Genomic DNA, 18,584 nt, shown 5'->3' on the forward strand with positions numbered 1-18,584 from the left:
TTAACCCCATTATTATTATTGATTTAAAAATCGTTTGAGAATAAAAGGATTTTGGTTGGTCAGTTACTGAATGAGGATGCTTACGATCGTTGTATTGAGGAGACCAAAGCGCATGGTGTGGTGTGGTGTGAATGCATGATTTAATGATTGACGAAAAAAACATGAAGTACACTAAAACAAACAAACAAACTAACCAAACGAACGTGACCGCTATAGAAACTGAGTGCTAACATAACATAGACATTAACCCACGAACCACAATACAAAACAGGCTACCTAAACATGGTTCCCAATCAGAGACAACGACAAACACCTGCCACTGATTGAGAACCATATCAGGCCAAAACACATAGAAATAGACAAACTAGACATACAACATAGAATACCAGCTCATATCACACCCTGACCAAACAAAACATAGAAACAAACAACGCAAATCATGGTCAGAGTGTGACAGTACCCCCCCCCCCTAAGGTGCGGACTCCGACTGCAAAATCTAAACCTATAGGGGAGGGTCTGGGTGGGCATCTGGCCGCGGTGGCGGCTTTGGCGCGGGACGTGGACCCCACTTCACCATAGTCATTGCCATCTTCAAGGGCCTCTTTGGGGTGACGACCCTCGCCTCCGACCTTGGGCCTAAGACCCTAATTAAAGGCCACACTGGACTGAGGAGCGCCTCCGGACTGAGGGGCAGCTCCGGACTGATTGACGGCTCTGGCGGATCCTGGCTGGTTGACGGCTCTGGCGGCTCCTGGCTGGCTGACGGCTCTGGCGGGTCCTGGCTGGCTGACGGCTCTGGCGGCTCCTGGCTGTGTGGCGGCTCTGGCGGCTCAAGGCAGACTGGTGGCTCTGGCGGCTCAGGGCAGACTCACGGCTCAGGGCAGACTGGCGGCTCTGATGGCTCAGGGCAGACTCACGGCTCAGGGCAGACTGGCGGCTCTGACGGCTCAGGGCAGACTGGCGGCTCAGGGCAGACTGGCGGCTCTGACGGCTCAGGGCAGACTGGCGGCTCTGGCGGCTCAGGACAGACGGGAGACTCTGGCGGCTCAGGACAGACGGGAGACTCTGGCGGCTCAGGACAGACGGGAGACTCTGGCGGCTCAGGACAGACGGGAGACTCTGGCGGCTCAGGACAGACGGGAGACTCTGGTGGCGCTGGGCAGGAGGAAGGCTCTGGCGGCACTGGACAGGCGGGAGCACCTGTAGGGATGAAACGGAGAGACAGCCTGGTGCGGGTGGCTGCCACCGGAGGGCTGGTGCGTGGAGGTGGCACCGGATAGACCGGCCCATGAAGGCGCACTGGAGATCTTGAGAGCAGGGCTGGCACCATCCACCCTGGCTGGATCCTCACCCTAGCCCGGCAGATACGGGGAGCTGGGATGTAGCGCACCGGGCTAAGCATGCGTACCGGGGACACCGTGCGCTCCACCGCATAACACGGTGCCTGACCAGTACAACGCCCGCCATGGTAAGCATGGCTCAAAGAACTGTAACGCAGAGCTGGCACAGGACGTGCAGGGCTAGGGAGGCGCACAGTAGTCCTGGTGCATGGGGCTGGCACAGTCTTCACCAGACGGCTAGCACGCACCCCAGGATGAGTATGGAGAGCTGACCCAGGTGACATCAAATCCCCGATATGTTCCGTCGGGCGGATGTCGTGCCTCAGGCACCAACACAGCACCTCCCTCATAACTCTCTCCTCCAATCTCCCCATTAACTCCTTCACTGTCTCTGCTTCGCTCACCTCAAATACCGCCCTGACCGGCTCTGGTTCCATCCTTGGCTCCTTACGGTAAGCAGGGGGAGTTGGCTCAGGTCTGTCTCCTGACTCTGCCACACTCCCGCTGTGCCTCCCCAAAAAATTTGGGGCTGCCTCTCGGGCTTCCAGCCGCGCTGCCGTGCTGCCTCCTCATACCGGCGCCTCTCTGCTTTCGCTGCCTCCAGCTCTGCTTTGGGGCGGCGATATTCCCCTGGCTGTGCCCAGGGTCCTTCGCCACCTAGAATCTCCTCCCAAGTCCATGAGTCCTGTGTTTTTAGCCGCTGCTGCTGCTGACCATTGTTGGTGCGTTATTCTGTCACAATCGTTGTATTGAGGAGAACAAAGCGCAGAGTGGTGTGAATGCATGATTTAATGATTGACGGAAAAAACACAAAGTACACTGAAACAAACTAACCAACCAACCAACCAACCAACCAACCAACCAACCAACCAACCAACCAACCAACCAACCAACCAACCAACCAACCAACCAACCAGACGGCCGTGACCACTATAGAAACTGAGTGCTAACATGCAACATAACATAGACAATAACCCACGAACTACAATACAAAACAGGCTACTTAAACATGGTTCCCAATCAGAGACAACGACAAACACCTGCCACTGATTGAGAACCATATCAGGCCAAAACACATAGAAATAGATAAACTAGACATACAACATAGAATGCCCACTCATATCACACCCTGACCAAACAAAACATAGAAACAAACAACGTAAATCATGGTCAGAGTGTAACAATGAGGATGGATATGTCACGCCCTGGTCTTAGTATTTTGTGTTTATATATTTATTTGGTCAGGCCAGGGTGTGACATGGGTTTATTTTGTGTTGTGTTTTTGTATTGGGGTTTTAGTAGGTATTGGGATTGTGGCTGAGTAGGGGTGTCTAGCATAGTCTATGGCTGCCTGAGGTTCTCAATCAGAGTCAGGTGATTCTCGTTGTCTCTGATTGGGAACCATATTTAGGTAGCCCGGGTTTCACTGTGTGTTTGTGGGTGATTGTTCATGTCTCTGTGTGTTTAGCACAAGATAGACTGTTTAGGTAGCCCGGGTTTCACTGTGTGTTTGTGGGTGATTGTTCATGTCTCTGTGTGTGTTTGTGGGTGGTTTGTTCATGTCTCTGTGTGTGTTAGCACAAGACAGACTGTTTAGGTTTTCACGTTACGTTTGTTGTTTTGTTCGTTTTTTCTTCATCATTAAATATGTATCTAACTTACCACGCTGCATTTTGGTCCGACTCTCTTTCAACGGAAGAAAACCGTAACAGGATATCTACTCTCATATGGGGAATTTCTTGATAAGTTTAAAATTCAAATAAGAATATGCAATTGTTTTTGATGCGATTTCATTTTTTTAAATTCCTCTGTGGTTGATTCACAAATGCAAATGATCTAATTCAAAACCTAACTTCAATATGGCACTACTTCAACTAAAATGAAAAACAAAAAGGATATTAAAACCTGTTGTGTTAATGAATATGATTTGTTTTGTAAGGATTTCTGGCAATGTAAATAGTTTTTATGTATGCTTGTTTGCATGTAACTATTCCTATTTTGTTTGTTGATATTTGTTAATAAAGAGAATTTAAAAAATAATAACAATACTAAAAAATAAATACTTTCATAGTTTTTTCATTGGCAAGAATAGCAAATGTAGGCATGACATGCCAGCAACAAATGTCAACCCTACATATCCAAGTATAACTGACCAAATTATGAAAGACAAGCATTGACAATTCTGAATTTTGTAAAGTGAGTGTGGAAGAGGTGAAAACATTATTGTTGTCTATCAACAATGACAAGCCACCGGGGTCTGACAACTTGGATGGAAAATTACTGAGGATAATAGTGCCACTATTTGTCAAATCTACAATCTAAGCAAGAAACGGTGTAACCTCTAGGGATACAACGGTACAGTGGACCCACGGTTCGGTATGTATCACTGTCCAGTATGTATCACGGTTCAATATGTATCACGGTTCGTGAGCCACAGTTCAGTATGTATCACGGTTTGTGAGCCACGGTTCAGTATGTATCACGGTTCAGTATGTATCACGGTTTGTGGGCCACGGTTCAGTATGTATCACGGTTCAGTATGTATCACGGTTTGTGGGCCACGGTTCAGTATGTATCACGGTTCAGTATGTATCACGGTTTGTGAGCCACGGTTCAGTATGTATCACAGTTCAGTCTGTATCACGGTTTGTGAGCCACGGTTCAGTTTGTATCACGGTTTGTGGGCCACGGTTCAGTATGTATCACAGTTCAGTATGTATCACGGTTTGTGAGCCACGGTTCAGTATGTATCATGGTTCAGTATGTAACACGGTTTGTGAGCCACGGTTCAGTATGTATCACAGTTCAGTCTGTATCACGGTTTGTGAGCCACGGTTCAGTATGTATCATGGTTCAGTATGTAACACGGTTTGTGAGCCACGGTTCAGTATGTATCACGGTTCAGTATGTATCACGGTTTGTGGGCCAAGGTTCAGTATGTATCACGGTTCAGTATGTATCACGGTTCAGTATGTATCACGGTTCAGTATGTATCACGGTTCAGTATGTATCATGGTTCAGTATGTATCACGGTTCAGTATGTATCACGGTTTGTGAGCCACGGTTCAGTATGTATCATGGTTCAGTATGTATCACGGTTTGTGAGCCACGGTTCAGTATGTATCACGGTTCAGTCTGTATCACGGTTTGTGAGCCACGGTTCAGTATGTATCATGGTTCAGTATGTAACACGGTTTGTGAGCCACGGTTCAGTATGTATCACGGTTTGTGAGCCACGGTTCAGTATGTATCACGGTTCAGTATGTAGCCACGGTTCAGTATGTATCACGGTTTGTAGCCACGGTTCAGTATGTATCATGGTTCAGTATGTATCACGGTTTGTGAGCCACGGTTCAGTATGTATCAGAGTTCAGTCTGTATCACGGTTTGTGAGCCACGGTTCAGTATGTATCACGGTTTGTGAGCCACGGTTCAGTATGTATCACGGTTCAGTATGTAACACGGTTTGTGGGCCACGGTTCAGTATGTATCACGGTTCAGTATGTATCACGGTTCAGTACGTATGTTCAGTCTGTATCACGGTTTGTGAGCCACGGTTCAGTATGTATCACGGTTCAATATGTTCACGGTTCAGTATGTATCATGGTTTGTGAGCCACGGTTCAGTATGTATCACGGTTCAATATGTATCACGGTTCAGTATGTATCACGGTTCAGTATGTATCACGGTTTGTGAGCCACGGTTCAGTATGTATCATGGTTCAGTATGTAACACGGTTTGTGAGCCACGGTTCAGTATGTATCAGAGTTCAGTCTGTATCACGGTTTGTGAGCCACGGTTCAGTATGTATCACGGTTTGTGAGCCACGGTTCAGTATGTATCACGGTTCAGTATGTCACGGTTTGTATCACGGTTCAGTATGTATCACGGTTCAGTATGTATCACGGTTCAGTATGTATCACGGTTTGTGGGCCACGGTTCAGTATGTATCACGGTTCAGTATGTATCACGGTTCAGTATGTATCGGTTTGTGGGCCACGGTTCAGTATGTATCACGGTTCAGTATGTATCATGGTTCAGTATGTATCACGGTTCAGTCTGTATCACGGTTTGTGAGCCACGGTTCAGTTTGTATCACGGTTCAGTATGTATCACGGTTTGTGAGCCACGGTTCAGTATGTATCACGGTTCAGTATGTATCACGGTTCAGTATGTATCACGGTTAGGTATGTACCACGGTTCAGGTATGTACCACGGTTAGGTATGTAGCCACGGTTAGGTATGTATCGCGGTTAGGTATGTACCACGGTTAGGTATGTACCACGGTTCAGTATGTATCACGGTTAGGTATGTATCACGGGTTAGGTATGCCACGGTTCAGGTATGTACCACGGTTCAGGTATGTACCACGGTTTGTGAGCCACGGCGGTTACCACGGCCAGGTATGTATCACGGTTGGTTACCACTGTTAGGTATGTACCACGGTTAGGTATGTGTCACGGCTGGGTATGTACCACGGTTATGTATGTATCACGGTTAGGTATGTACCACAGATAGGTATGTATCACGGTTAGGTATGTATCACGGTTAGGTATGTACCACGGTTAGGTATGTGCCATTGTTAGGTATGTACCGCGGTTAGGTATGTGCCATGGTTAGGTATGTACCACGGTTGGGTATGTACCAAGGTTAGGTATGTACCACGGTTAGACCACGGTTGGGTATGTACCACGGTTAGGTATGTACCATGGTTAGGTATGTACCACGGCCAGGTATGTATCACGGTTAGGTATGTACCACGTTTACGTATGTACCACGGTTGGGTATGTACCACGGTTCAGGTATGTATCACGGTCAGGCATGTACCACGGTTACATATGTACCACGGTTCAGTACCCTGGTTTGTATCACGGTTTGTGAGCCACGGTTCAGTATGTATCAGAGTTCAGTCTGTTCACGGTTTGTGAGCCACGGTTCAGTATGTATCACGGTTTTCACGGTTCAGTATGTATCACGGTTCAGTATGTAACACGGTTTGTGGGCCACGGTTCAGTATGTATCACGGTTCAGTATGTATCACGGTTCAGTATGTATCACGGTTCAGTCTGTATCACGGTTTGTGAGCCACGGTTCAGTATGTATCACGGTTCAATATGTATCACGGTTCAGTATGTATCATGGTTTGTGAGCCACGGTTCAGTATGTATCACGGTTCAATATGTATCACGGTTCAGTATGTATCACGGTTCAGTATGTATCACGGTTTGTGAGCCACGGTTCAGTATGTATCATGGTTCAGTATGTAACACGGTTTGTGAGCCACGGTTCAGTATGTATCAGAGTTCAGTCTGTATCACGGTTTGTGAGCCACGGTTCAGTATGTATCACGGTTTGTGAGCCACGGTTCAGTATGTATCACGGTTCAGTATGTAACATGGGCCACGGTTCAGTATGTATCATGGTTCAGTATGTAACACGGTTTGTGAGCCACGGTTCAGTATGTATCAGAGTTCAGTCTGTATCACGGTTTGTGAGCCACGGTTCAGTATGTATCACGGTTTGTGAGCCACGGTTCAGTATGTATCACGGTTCAGTATGTATCACGGTTCAGTATGTATCACGGTTCAGTATGTATCACGGTTCAGTATGTATCACGGTTTGTGGGCCACGGTTCAGTTTGTATCACGGTTCAGTATGTATCACGGTTCAGTTTCACGGTTTGTGGGCCACGGTTCAGTATGTATCACGGTTCAGTATGTATCATGGTTCAGTATGTATCACGGTTCAGTCTGTATCACGGTTTGTGAGCCACGGTTCAGTTTGTATCACGGTTCAGTATGTATCACGGTTTGTGAGCCACGGTTCAGTATGTATCACGGTTCAGTATGTATCACGGTTCAGTATGTATCACGGTTAGGTATGTACCACGGTTAGGTATGTACCACGGTTAGGTATGTACCACGGTTAGGTATGTATCGCGGTTAGGTATGTACCACGGCTAGGTATGTATCACGGTTAGGTATGTACCACGGTTAGGTATGTATCACGGTTAGGTATGTACCACGGTTAGGTATGTACCACGGTTAGGTATGTACCACGGTTTGGGAGCCACGGCTAGGTATGTACCACGGCCAGGTATGTACCACGGTCAGGTATGTACCACTGTTAGGTATGTACCACGGTTAGGTATGTGTCACGGCTGGGTATGTACCACGGTTATGTATGTATCACGGTTAGGTATGTACCACAGATAGGTATGTATCACGGTTAGGTATGTATCACGGTTAGGTATGTACCACGGTTAGGTATGTGCCATTGTTAGGTATGTACCGCGGTTAGGTATGTGCCATGGTTAGGTATGTACCACAGATAGGTATGTCACGGTTAGGTATGTACGGTTCACGGTTAGGTATGTACCACGGTCGGGCATGTATCATTGCTATGTACCAGGTAGGCATGTATCATGGTTAGGTATGTACCATGGTTAGGTATGTACCACGGCCAGGTATGTATCACGGTTAGGTATGTACCACGTTTACGTATGTACCACGGTTGGGTATGTACCACGGTTAGGTATGTACCGCGGTCAGGTATGTACCACGGTTAGATATGTACCACTGTTAGGTATGTACCCTGGTTAGGTATGTTTCACGGTTAGGTATGTACCACGGTTAGGTATGTGCCACGCTTACGTATGTACCACGGTTAGATATGTACCACGGTTGGGTATGTACCACGATTAGGTATGTACCACGGTTGGGTATGTACCACGGTTAGGTATGTACCACGGTTAGGTATGTATCACGGTTAGGTATGTATCGAAGTTAGGTATGGGCCACGGTTAGGTATGTACCACAGTTGGGTATGTACCACGGTTAGGTATGTATCACGGTTAGGTATGTACCACGGGTAGGTATGTACCACGGTTATGTATGTACTACGGTTAGGTATGTACCACGGTTAGGTATGTACCATGGTTAGGTATGTACCACGGTTAGGTATGTACCACGACAACCGTATGATTCTGGTATCTTTATATTTAAGAACAACAAATAAACACACATCAACCTTTAAACAATGAACTCTTTATTTTGCCTAAAGACAAATTAAACGTTCCTTTCAGAAAAGATGTCAGGATGACTGACTAGGCCTGGTTTCTGTCTCCACTGTATGAAATCAAGGGGAGAGAAACATTCAAATGAAAAGTGCTTCTTAGCTTTAGCCTTCTCTATTTTAAATAAACAGGGTACATACTTGTATAGGCAATATTCAATGTAAAATATAACATGAAGTGTAACATAAAGTTAGTACCCTATATGAGAATCCATTCCTTTACGTCGAGGCTCTTCTGTGAAAAGCATGTCAACATTCTCTGAAGCAAGAAGAGAACGGCAGGCACTGACAATGTCCCCGTGAGGTGCAGAACACTCTCTCACTTACAACAGAGCTTCCCGGGACACTGAGCCTCTGTTGTGCAACATGGGGAACTTTGACTGGTTTTGTTTTCCACCACACAAAAGGATCAGATTACAATCTGCTGCCTTGTATGGGGTGACCTCCTCCTCAATCATTTTGGAAAAGGGTTTGGTCTCTTCCTCTGCTTTGAAAAGCTCCCCAAATAACTCTGCCATAACGGTGTTCTTTTGTGGAGGGGATAATGAGGATGGATTCTTCCTCTGTGGATGGCCCTGTTTGAGGAGGGGATAATGAGGATGGATATTCTTCCTCTGTGGATGGCCCTGTTTGAGGAGGGGATAATGAGGATGGATATTCTTCCTCTGTGGATGGCCCTGTTTGCACTGCTTAAAACGGCAAGAATAATTGCAAACATATTATTATTATTAAGTGTTAAGTAACACATTTCTCATTAAAAAAACATATCTCATCACATTTTAACGCACGTGCTAAAAACAATTAAAAACAATATCATAACATTTTTATTTTAAAATAGATCAAATACCTGATGATCGTGCTCCACAAATTCTTTGATGAAATCCGTGTAGACTCTGTCACAGCAGGCTGGCAGGGATTTAAACCTTGGATCAAGGTGCTGTAGCTCTGTGAAGGTAGTCTAGAAGATCCCGGTCTGTGTATCTTCTCTCCAAGTCCTGAGTGATGGCTGCCTTGGCCTCCCTGATGGTTGCACTGTCCTCAGGACCTGGTGCCATGGATTTGAGAATCATTGTCTTCAGTGGGAGAATTATTGATGAGGTGGGATTTGTTTCACTGCTCATGAGAGTTGTCATTGTTCTCAGGGGGGTTGAGTAGCTGAATGAGTTTTCCTGCCAGCTCCAGTTCACTGTCAGTCAGCATGGCTATGTCTTTGACCGACTTCTTCACAGCCTTGTCCAATACAGCAGAGTAGCTGGCCGGTTGCTGTTCCACATAACATTCCAACATGTCATGTATGGTATTCCAACGGGTTGTGACATCATGGATTCATTTGTGTTATGGTTTCTCGAGCATCTCTTGCTTGACTGTCAAAACTTGGTGAGCGGTTGTGGTTTTGTGAAAAAAAAGACACCACTTTTCCGATCTTCCCCAGGAGGCGGGACACTGCCTAGATGAGAGACTGCCTTTTGGCAGCTAGGTTCAGAATGTGTGCAAAAAACATCCAATATGGGGCCCAAACCCGTCCGCTTCACGGATGATATTTACAATGTTTTGTACGTTATCTTCAGTGGCTGAGATTGTGATATTTGGTCTCTCTAGCTCCCACTCAGTCACAGCATTCATTAATTCTAGGGCTAAGTGTGCGCTTGTATGACTCACATAAAGGGAACGAGTTTTTTCAACCTGTAGCCCTTCATCTCCCAATCCAGTACATAGTGAACCGTGACAGAGAGGTAGCTTTGAGTACATAGTGAACCGTGACAGAGAGGTAGCTTTGAGTACATAGTGAACCGTCACAGAGAGAAAGCTTTGAGTACATAGTGAACCGTCACAGAGAGGTAGCTTTGAGTACATAGTGAACCGTCACAGAGAGGTAGCTTTGAATACATAGTGAACCGTCACAGAGAGGTAGCTTTGAGTACATAGTGAACCGTCACAGTGAGGCAGCTTCCAGTACATAGTGAACTGTCACAGTGAGGTAGCTTTGAGTTGCTCTGGAGGTCCAACTATCAGTGGAGAGAATTAGATAGCGTGTCTGTCTCAATTCCTTTTCAACTTCTCTCCGGTAATGTTTCATAGAGTTGGGGAATTACTTTGTTGCTGAAATGTGTGAAGGGAGGGGGCATTGTAACAAGGTAAAAAAATCATAATAATCAGGTGATGGAATCCTGAGTAGGATTTGGGGACTAACTAATGGGGATCCATAATAAACCCCAGGAAGAGCAGCTGCTGCCTTGGCAGGAACTAATGGGGATCCATAATAAACCCCAGGAAGAGTAGCTGCTGCCTTGACAGGAACTAATGGGGATCCATAATAAACCCCAGGAAGAGTAGCTGCTGTCTTGACAGGAACTAATGGGGATCCATAATAAACCCCAGGAAGAGTAGCTGCTGCCTTGACAGGAACTAATGGGGATCCATAATAAACCCCAGGAAGAGCAGCTGCTGTCTTGACAGGAACTCAAGGGGATCCATAATAAACCCCAGGTAGAGTAGCTGCTGCCTTGGCAGGAACTAATGGGGATCCATAATAAACCCCAGGAAGAGTAGCTGCTTCCTTGGCAGGAACTAATGGGGATCCATAATAAACCCCAGGAAGAGTAGCTGCTGCCTTGGCCGGAACTAAAGGGGACCCATAATACACCCCAGGAAGAGTAGCTGCTGCCTTGGCAGGAACTAATGGGGATCCATAATAAACCCCAGGAAGAGTAGCTGCTGCCTTGACAGGAACTAATGGGGATACATAATAAACACCAGGAATAGTAGCTCTGCCTTGGCAGGAACTCATGGGGATCCATAATAAACCCCAGGAAGAGTAGCTGCTGCCTTGACAGGAACTAATGGGGATCCATAATAAACCCCAGGAAGAGTAGCTGCTCCCTTGGCAGGAACTAATGGGGATCCATAATAAACCCCAGGAAGAGTAGCTGCTGCCTTGACAGGAACTAATGGGGTTCCATAATAAACCCCAGGAAGAGCAGCTGTTGCCTTGGCAGGAACTAATGGGGATCCATAATAAACCCCAGGAAGAGTAGCTGCTGTCTTGACAGGAACTAATGGGGACCCATAATAAACCCCAGGAAGATTATCTGCTGCCTTGGCTGGAACTAATGGGGACCCATTATAAACCCCAGGAAGAGTAGCTGCTGCCTTGACAGGAACTAATGGGGACCCATAATAAACCCCAGGAAGAGTAGCTGCTGCCTTGACAGGAACTAATGGGGACCCATAATAAACCCCAGGAAGAGTAGCTGCTGCCTTGGCAGGAACTAATGGGGATCCATAATAAACCCAAGGAATAGTAGCTCTGCCTTGGCAGGAACTAATGGGGACCCATAATAAACCCCAGGAATAGTAGCTCTGCCTTGGCAGGAACTAATGGGGACCCATAATAAACCCCAGGAATAGTAGCTCCGCCTTGGCAGGAACTAATGTGGACCCTTAATAAACCCCAGGAAGAGTAGCTGCTGCCTTGGCAGGAACTAATGGGGATCCATAATAAACCCCAGGAAGAGTAGCTGCTGCCTTGGCAGGAACTAATGGGGACCCATAATAAATACCAATGCTCTTAATAACACATTATTAAAATGCCTGTATGCAGATGACCTGCTGTCCCCAACAAAAGAGACGTTACATCAACAATTAGATCATCTGCAACAGCTGTCATACCTGACAATCAATCAATTTTCCAGAAAATGTCCAGATGTCAGCGAAACCAGTAACCATTTTTACTGGGCTCTACACAAACACACTAACACATATTTGGGGCAAAAAAAATCTGCTACACAGGGAACTTTAACCTGGCCCTGAATGAACTAAAAGACAACCACCTAAAAGGAAGTGATGCCCACACATTCCACCACGAAGCACTTCACCTACAGGGAGATGAACCTGGAGAACAGTCCCCTCAGCCAGCTGGTCCTGGGGCTCTGTTCACAAACACAAATAGACCCCACAGAGCCCCAGGACAGCAACACAACTAGACCCAACCAAATCATTAGAAAACTAAAAGATAATTACTTGACACATTGGAAAGAATTAAGAATTTGTCCCTAAACAGACACGGTGGCACAATACCAGACCACGGTGACTGGTGCTGAGCAATTAGTGCTTTTTAATGGTCAGTTCAGTTTCGCTTCTGAAAAAAAATCACTGTTTTTGATTTTGGTTTACACTTTTGGGGGACATTAAATGCACTATGCTTTATGTGGGTTGAATGCTGTAACAACACAGAATAAAACAATGAATAAAAGTCCCATGATTGTAGTGACTGTTCATTACTGCTGATCACTCAGCAGGAGCAGTAGAGATACTCTGAATGATGCGCTATGAAAAGACAACTGACATTTACTCCTGAGGTGCTGACTTGCTGCACCCTCTACAACTACTGTGATTATTATTATTTGACCATGCTGGTCATTTATGAACATTTGAACATCTTGGCTATGTTCTGTTATAATCTCCACCCGGCACAGCCAGAAGAGGACTGGCCACCCCTCATAGCCTGGTTCCTCTCTAGGTTTCTTCCTAGGTTTTGGCCTTTCTAGGGACATTTTGGTCTGTTTGTCGTAGCCACCATCAGCAGAAGGGCCATATAAATACACTTGATTTGATTTGATGAACCATCATTCATTCACATTACTTTACTTTAATAAAAATACAAAATGATTTGATGACTTTACCATTTCATTCCAAGTCATCATCTCATCTCTATAGAGCTGCTGTCTGACAAAATCACTATTTTAGTAGTTCTTCAAAGGTAAATAAGGCATACTTTTATGACTGCTGAATACCAACTATTAAATAACTTAGATTAATTATTTTCAGGCTCAGGAAGCAACTGCTTTCAATCCCTCTCCATCTCACGTTCTCTCTTCTCTCAGTCTCCATGTTTGCTCCGGCACAAACCGGACAAGTTGAAGCAGGCACGCAATGGATTATGGTCATTGGAGTTAATTACCACGTTTTCTGCGCTTAAACTATGTAGAATATTGCCATGTTGGAAACTACAACTCCCTACCACATCACACAGTTCAGGCTTCCTCTGATTTTATCTCTACAGAAACTGCACATCGAACTCACAGAAAAATCTAAAAAACTAAATGGAATTCAAATAATTGAACCTACGTCGGTCAATTTTATAGTTATTTAATTAAAACCAAAAAATAACAGACATTTTGGTAATCGCTCAGCTCAAACTGTGACTGACCCAAAATGAAGAAAATCCTTGACTATGTACAGACTCAGTGAGCATAGCCTTGCTATTGAGAAAGGCTGCCGTAGGCAGACATGGCTCTCAAGAGAAGACAGGCTATGTGCACACTGCCCACAAAATGAGGTGGAAACTGGGCTGCACTTCCTGCCAAATGTATGACCATATTAGAGACACATATTTCCAACAGATTACAAAGACCCATAATGGTATTTTAGATTTGGCTAATTTATCTACACAATCAATCTAAAGTCAGCTGTGGATCGAAGCTGTGATATTATGTGAGATAAGATTTACTTGCAGCATAGATAAACCAACCCCACCCATGGTTTTATCCTCTACCAACCAACCAGCTAAATGTAAAGGTGTTTTTATCCTCTACCAACCAACCAGCTAAATGTAAAGGTGGTTTTATCCTCTACCAACCAACCAGCTAAATGTAAAGGTGGTTTTATCCTCTACCAACCAACCAGCTAAATGTAAAGGTGGTTTTATCCTCTACCAACCAACCAGCTAAATGTAAAGGTGGTTTTATCCTCTACCAACCAACCAGCTAAATGTAAAGGTGGTTTTATCCTCTACCAACCAACCAGCTAAATGTAAAGGTGGTTTTATCCTCTACCAACCAACCAGCTAAATGTAAAGGTGGTTTTATCCTCTACCAACCAACCAGCTAAATGTAAAGGTGGTTTTATCCTCTACCAACCAACCAGCTAAATGTAAAGCTAAATGTGGTTTTATACCAACCAACCAGCTCTACCAACCAACCAGCTAAATGTAAAGGTGGTTTTATCCTCTACCAACCAACCAGCTAAATGTAAAGGTGGTTTTATCCTCTACCAACCAACCAGCTAAATGTAAAGGTGGTTTTATCCTCTACCAACCAACCAGCTAAATGTAAAGGTGGTTTTATCCTCTACCAACCAACCAGCTAAATGTAAAAAGGTGGTTTTATCCTCTACCAACCAACCAGCTAAATGTAAAGGTGGTTTTATCCTCTACCAACCAACCAGCTAAATGTAAAGGTGGTTTTATCCTCTACCAAACAACCAGATAAATGTAAAGGTGTTTTATCCTCTACCAACCAACCAGCTAAATGTAAAGGTGGTTTTATCCTCTACCAACCAACCAGCTAAATGTAAAGTTTTATCCTCTACCAACCAACCAGTGTAAAGGTTTTTATCCTCTACCAACCAACCAGCTAAATGTAAAGGTGGTTTTATCCTCTACCAACCAACCAGCTAAATGTAAAGGTGGTTTTATCCTCTACCAAACAACCAGATAAATGTAAAGGTGGTTTTATCCTCTACCAAACAACCAGATAAATGTAAAGTTCTATATTGTACATTGTTATTCTTTGTACAAGATGGATTTTCTGTGCTGTTAACATCTGTCAAACCACATAAAGACAACAATGAATGTTCCCTGTTTAATCTGCTGTTAACAGAATGTGTGTTGATCTCTCCTGTATGCCCTCAGAAGCTCCACCTGACATGTGCTAATAAAATAATTAAGATGTAATTAGTAGATAAACCCTGCAGCAGAGCGCAGCGCTGGGTAATCAACCATAAAACCACAGAACAACGGAACAACAACACATTTCTCTCTTGCTCTCATTTCTCTCCTCTCCTACAGCCTCTTTGTTCTACAGTGACATTTCAATATTGAGACTAGCTCACATGCAGTGCAACATCTCTGCCTGAGAAAGGTGTACCTAAAATATCACAAACACAGCTCTGCTGATTGAAGGCTCTGCAGCATTAGTCAGAGGGCCATTTTATTACAGAACAGTGGGGACTCTGCAGCATTAGTCAGAGGGCCATTTTATTACAGAACAGTGGGGACTCTGCAGCATTAGTCAGAGGGCCATTTTATTACAGAACAGTGGGGACTCTGCAGCATCAGTCAGAGGGACATTTTATTACAGAACAGTGGGGACTCTGCAGCATTAGTCAGAGGGACATTTTATTACAGAACAGTGGGGACTCTGCAGCATTAGTCAGAGGGACATTTTATTACAGAACAGTGGGGACTCTGCAGCATTAGTCAGAGGGCCATTTTATTACAGAACAGTGGGGACTCTGCAGCATTAGTCAGAGGGCCATCTTGGCTCAGCCATCAGGGCCTCTGCAGCATTAGTCAGAGGACCATCTTGGCTCAGCCATCAGGATGCTACATCTCCATTACAGTGTCTGTCTGCTCACAGAAAAGCCAGGCTGAAGCAGAACATTTCCAAGTTTAGACTACAACATGCTTTAATAACACACACACACACGTGCGCACGCACACACACACCCGCACGCACACGCACAAACACACACACACACACACACACACACACACACACACACCACACATGCACACACACACCAGCTCAGAGGTTCCTACAGACAGGATATGGCCCAGTTTGAGGACAGGTACAGACATGGCATGAGTGTGACAGACTAGGCAGGTCGGGAAGTAGCTACTAGCTTGAAGACTTTGAAAGCCTGTTTGACTACTGCTAATTAAACAGGCACTGCTGAGACAAACAGCCAACGACTAGTGTGTTCCTGTGTGTGTCCAGAGCAGAGCAGAATCACCCTGACAGCAGAGGCAGAAGAACACAGACTGCCCTGACAGCAGGGGTAGAAGACCACAGACTGCCCTGACAGCAGAGATAGAAGACCCCAGACTGCCCTGACAGCAGGGGTAGAAGACCACAGATTGCCCTGACAGCAGAGATAGAAGACCACAGACTGCCCTGACAGGGTAGATAGAAGACCACAGACTGCCCTGACAGCAGAGATAGAAGACCACAGACTGCCCTGACAGGGTAGATAGAAGACCCCAGACTGCCCTGACAGCAGAGATAGAAGACCACAGACTGCCCTGACAGGGTAGATAGAAGACCCCAGACTGCCCCCTAGAAGACCACAGACTGCCCTGCAGGGTAGATAGAAGACCACAGACTGCCCTGACAGCAGGGATAGAAGACCACAGACTGCCCTGACAGCAGAGATAGAAGACCACAGACTGCCCTGACAGCAGGGATAGAAGACCCCAGACTGCCCTGACAGCAGGGGTAGAAGACCACAGACTGCCCTGACAGGGTAGATAGAAGACCACAGACTGCCCTGACAGCAGGGGTAGAAGACCACAGACTGCCCTGACAGGGTAGATAGAAGACCACAGACTGCCCTGACAGCAGGGGTAGAAGACCACAGACTGCCCTGACAGGGTAGATAGAAGACCACAGACTGCCCTGACAGCAGGGGTAGAAGACCACAGACTGCCCTGACAGATAGAAGACCACAGACTGCCCTGACAGGGGGGTAGAAGACCACAGACTGCCCTGACAGGGTAGATAGAAGACCACAGACTGCCCTGACAGCAGGGGTAGAAGACCACAGACTGCCCTGACAGGGTAGATAGAAGACCACAGACTGCCCTGACAGCAGGGGTAGAAGACCACAGACTGCCCCTAGAAGACCACAGACTGCCCTGACAGCAGGGGTAGAAGACCACAGACTGCCCTGACAGGGTAGATAGAAGACCACAGACTGCCCTGACAGCAGAGATAGAAGACCACAGACTGCCCTGACAGCAGAGATAGAAGACCACAGACTGCCCTGACAGGGTAGATAGAAGACCCCAGACTGCCCTGACAGCAGAGATAGAAGACCACAGACTGCCCTGACAGGGTAGATAGAAGACCACAGACTACCCTGACAGCAGAGATAGAAGACCACAGACTCTGTGGGAGCGTTGGGTTAGCACTGTGCTAACTGTCAGTACGCCCCATCGGCTCTGCCTTGCTTTAGCTGGTGATCTGATCAGGGATGGCAAGCAGGCATCTCAGCCCGATGGAGATCCAGTCCATCTCTCTATCTGACTAGCAGCTATGCGCCACCCTCTGACCCTCTATTGGATCAACCAAACGGTGCAACTCAAAACCTAACCTCCATTTCGCAAGAGGTACAAGGCAGGGGTGTACCTTAACCCTGTATCTGTTTAAAACACTATGTTAACATACTCAACAGACTGTGTGGGGAAAAAAACTCTCCAGACAGAGAAAACCAGCCCGACCATCATCCAGAAAGACTCAGCATGTCCATTCATCCAGACTCACCTTGACAGAGATCTTTCCCTCATCCTTGGGCAGGTGTGCAGCCAGGAACCAGTCCCCGGGGAGGGGTGAGGTCACATTGAACACCCCTGTAGTGCGGTTTGGTAGAGTCCAGGTGAGAGTGACTGCAAAGGACCCTGGGACGATGGTATCCTGTGGGAATCGCGTGTGGAGGGGGTTGATGACGGGAGGGGCTCCTGCTCTGAAGTACCTAGAGACAATAACAAACACCCTTTAGTTAATGCCGTAAAGTACAAGGACACAGACTTTTTAGTCATCACACACAGTGTAGACACAAATGCACGCACTTCGTGACAGTTATCTTCCCCAGGAAGACAGAGAGCTTTCATCATTTAGTGTGATCTAAAACCTGCAAGCTGTTGAAATTGTGGGCTTCACTTTCCTCATTATATAAATGATAAATCAGAGGAGCAACTAGAGAATTAATTAGAGAGAGAGAAAGAGCAAGAGAGAAAGAGAGAGAGAGAGAGAGAGAGAGAGAGCAAGAGAGAGCGAGAGAGAGAAAGAGAGAGCGAGAGAGAGAGAGAGAGCAAGAGAGAGAGCAAGAGAGAGAGAGAGAGAGCAAGAGAGAGAGAGAGCAAGAGAGAGAGAGAGAGAGCGAGAGAGAGAAAGAGAGCAAGAGAGAGCGAGAGAGAGAGAGAGAGCAAGAGAGAGAGCAAGAGAGAGAGCGAGAGAGAGCAAGAGAGAGAGAGCGAGAGAGAGCAAGAGAAAAAGAGAGAGAGCGAGTGATAGAGCTCTGGTGAGAGAGAGAGAGAGAGAGTGAGAGAGATAGAATCAACTATTAAAGACTACCAGAACCTACTGAATTCTCAAATTACATTGAATGAAC

General features: G+C 46.0%; 1 protein-coding gene across 1 annotated transcript in view; it reads right to left on the minus strand.

The window, feature by feature from the left end:
- Nucleotides 1-18,584, minus strand: part of tmem8b (transmembrane protein 8B) — a 291,112-nt gene that overhangs the window by 157,422 nt on the left and 115,106 nt on the right. Inside the window, exon 3 of the mRNA XM_042331174.1 lies at nucleotides 17,738-17,945. Coding sequence (XP_042187108.1) covers nucleotides 17,738-17,945 — 208 coding nt within the window. The remainder of the gene's footprint in view (nucleotides 1-17,737; nucleotides 17,946-18,584) is intronic.

Source organism: Oncorhynchus tshawytscha, linkage group LG12 (assembly GCF_018296145.1).
Source record: "Oncorhynchus tshawytscha isolate Ot180627B linkage group LG12, Otsh_v2.0, whole genome shotgun sequence".
NCBI classification, from domain to species: Eukaryota; Metazoa; Chordata; class Actinopteri; order Salmoniformes; family Salmonidae; genus Oncorhynchus; species Oncorhynchus tshawytscha.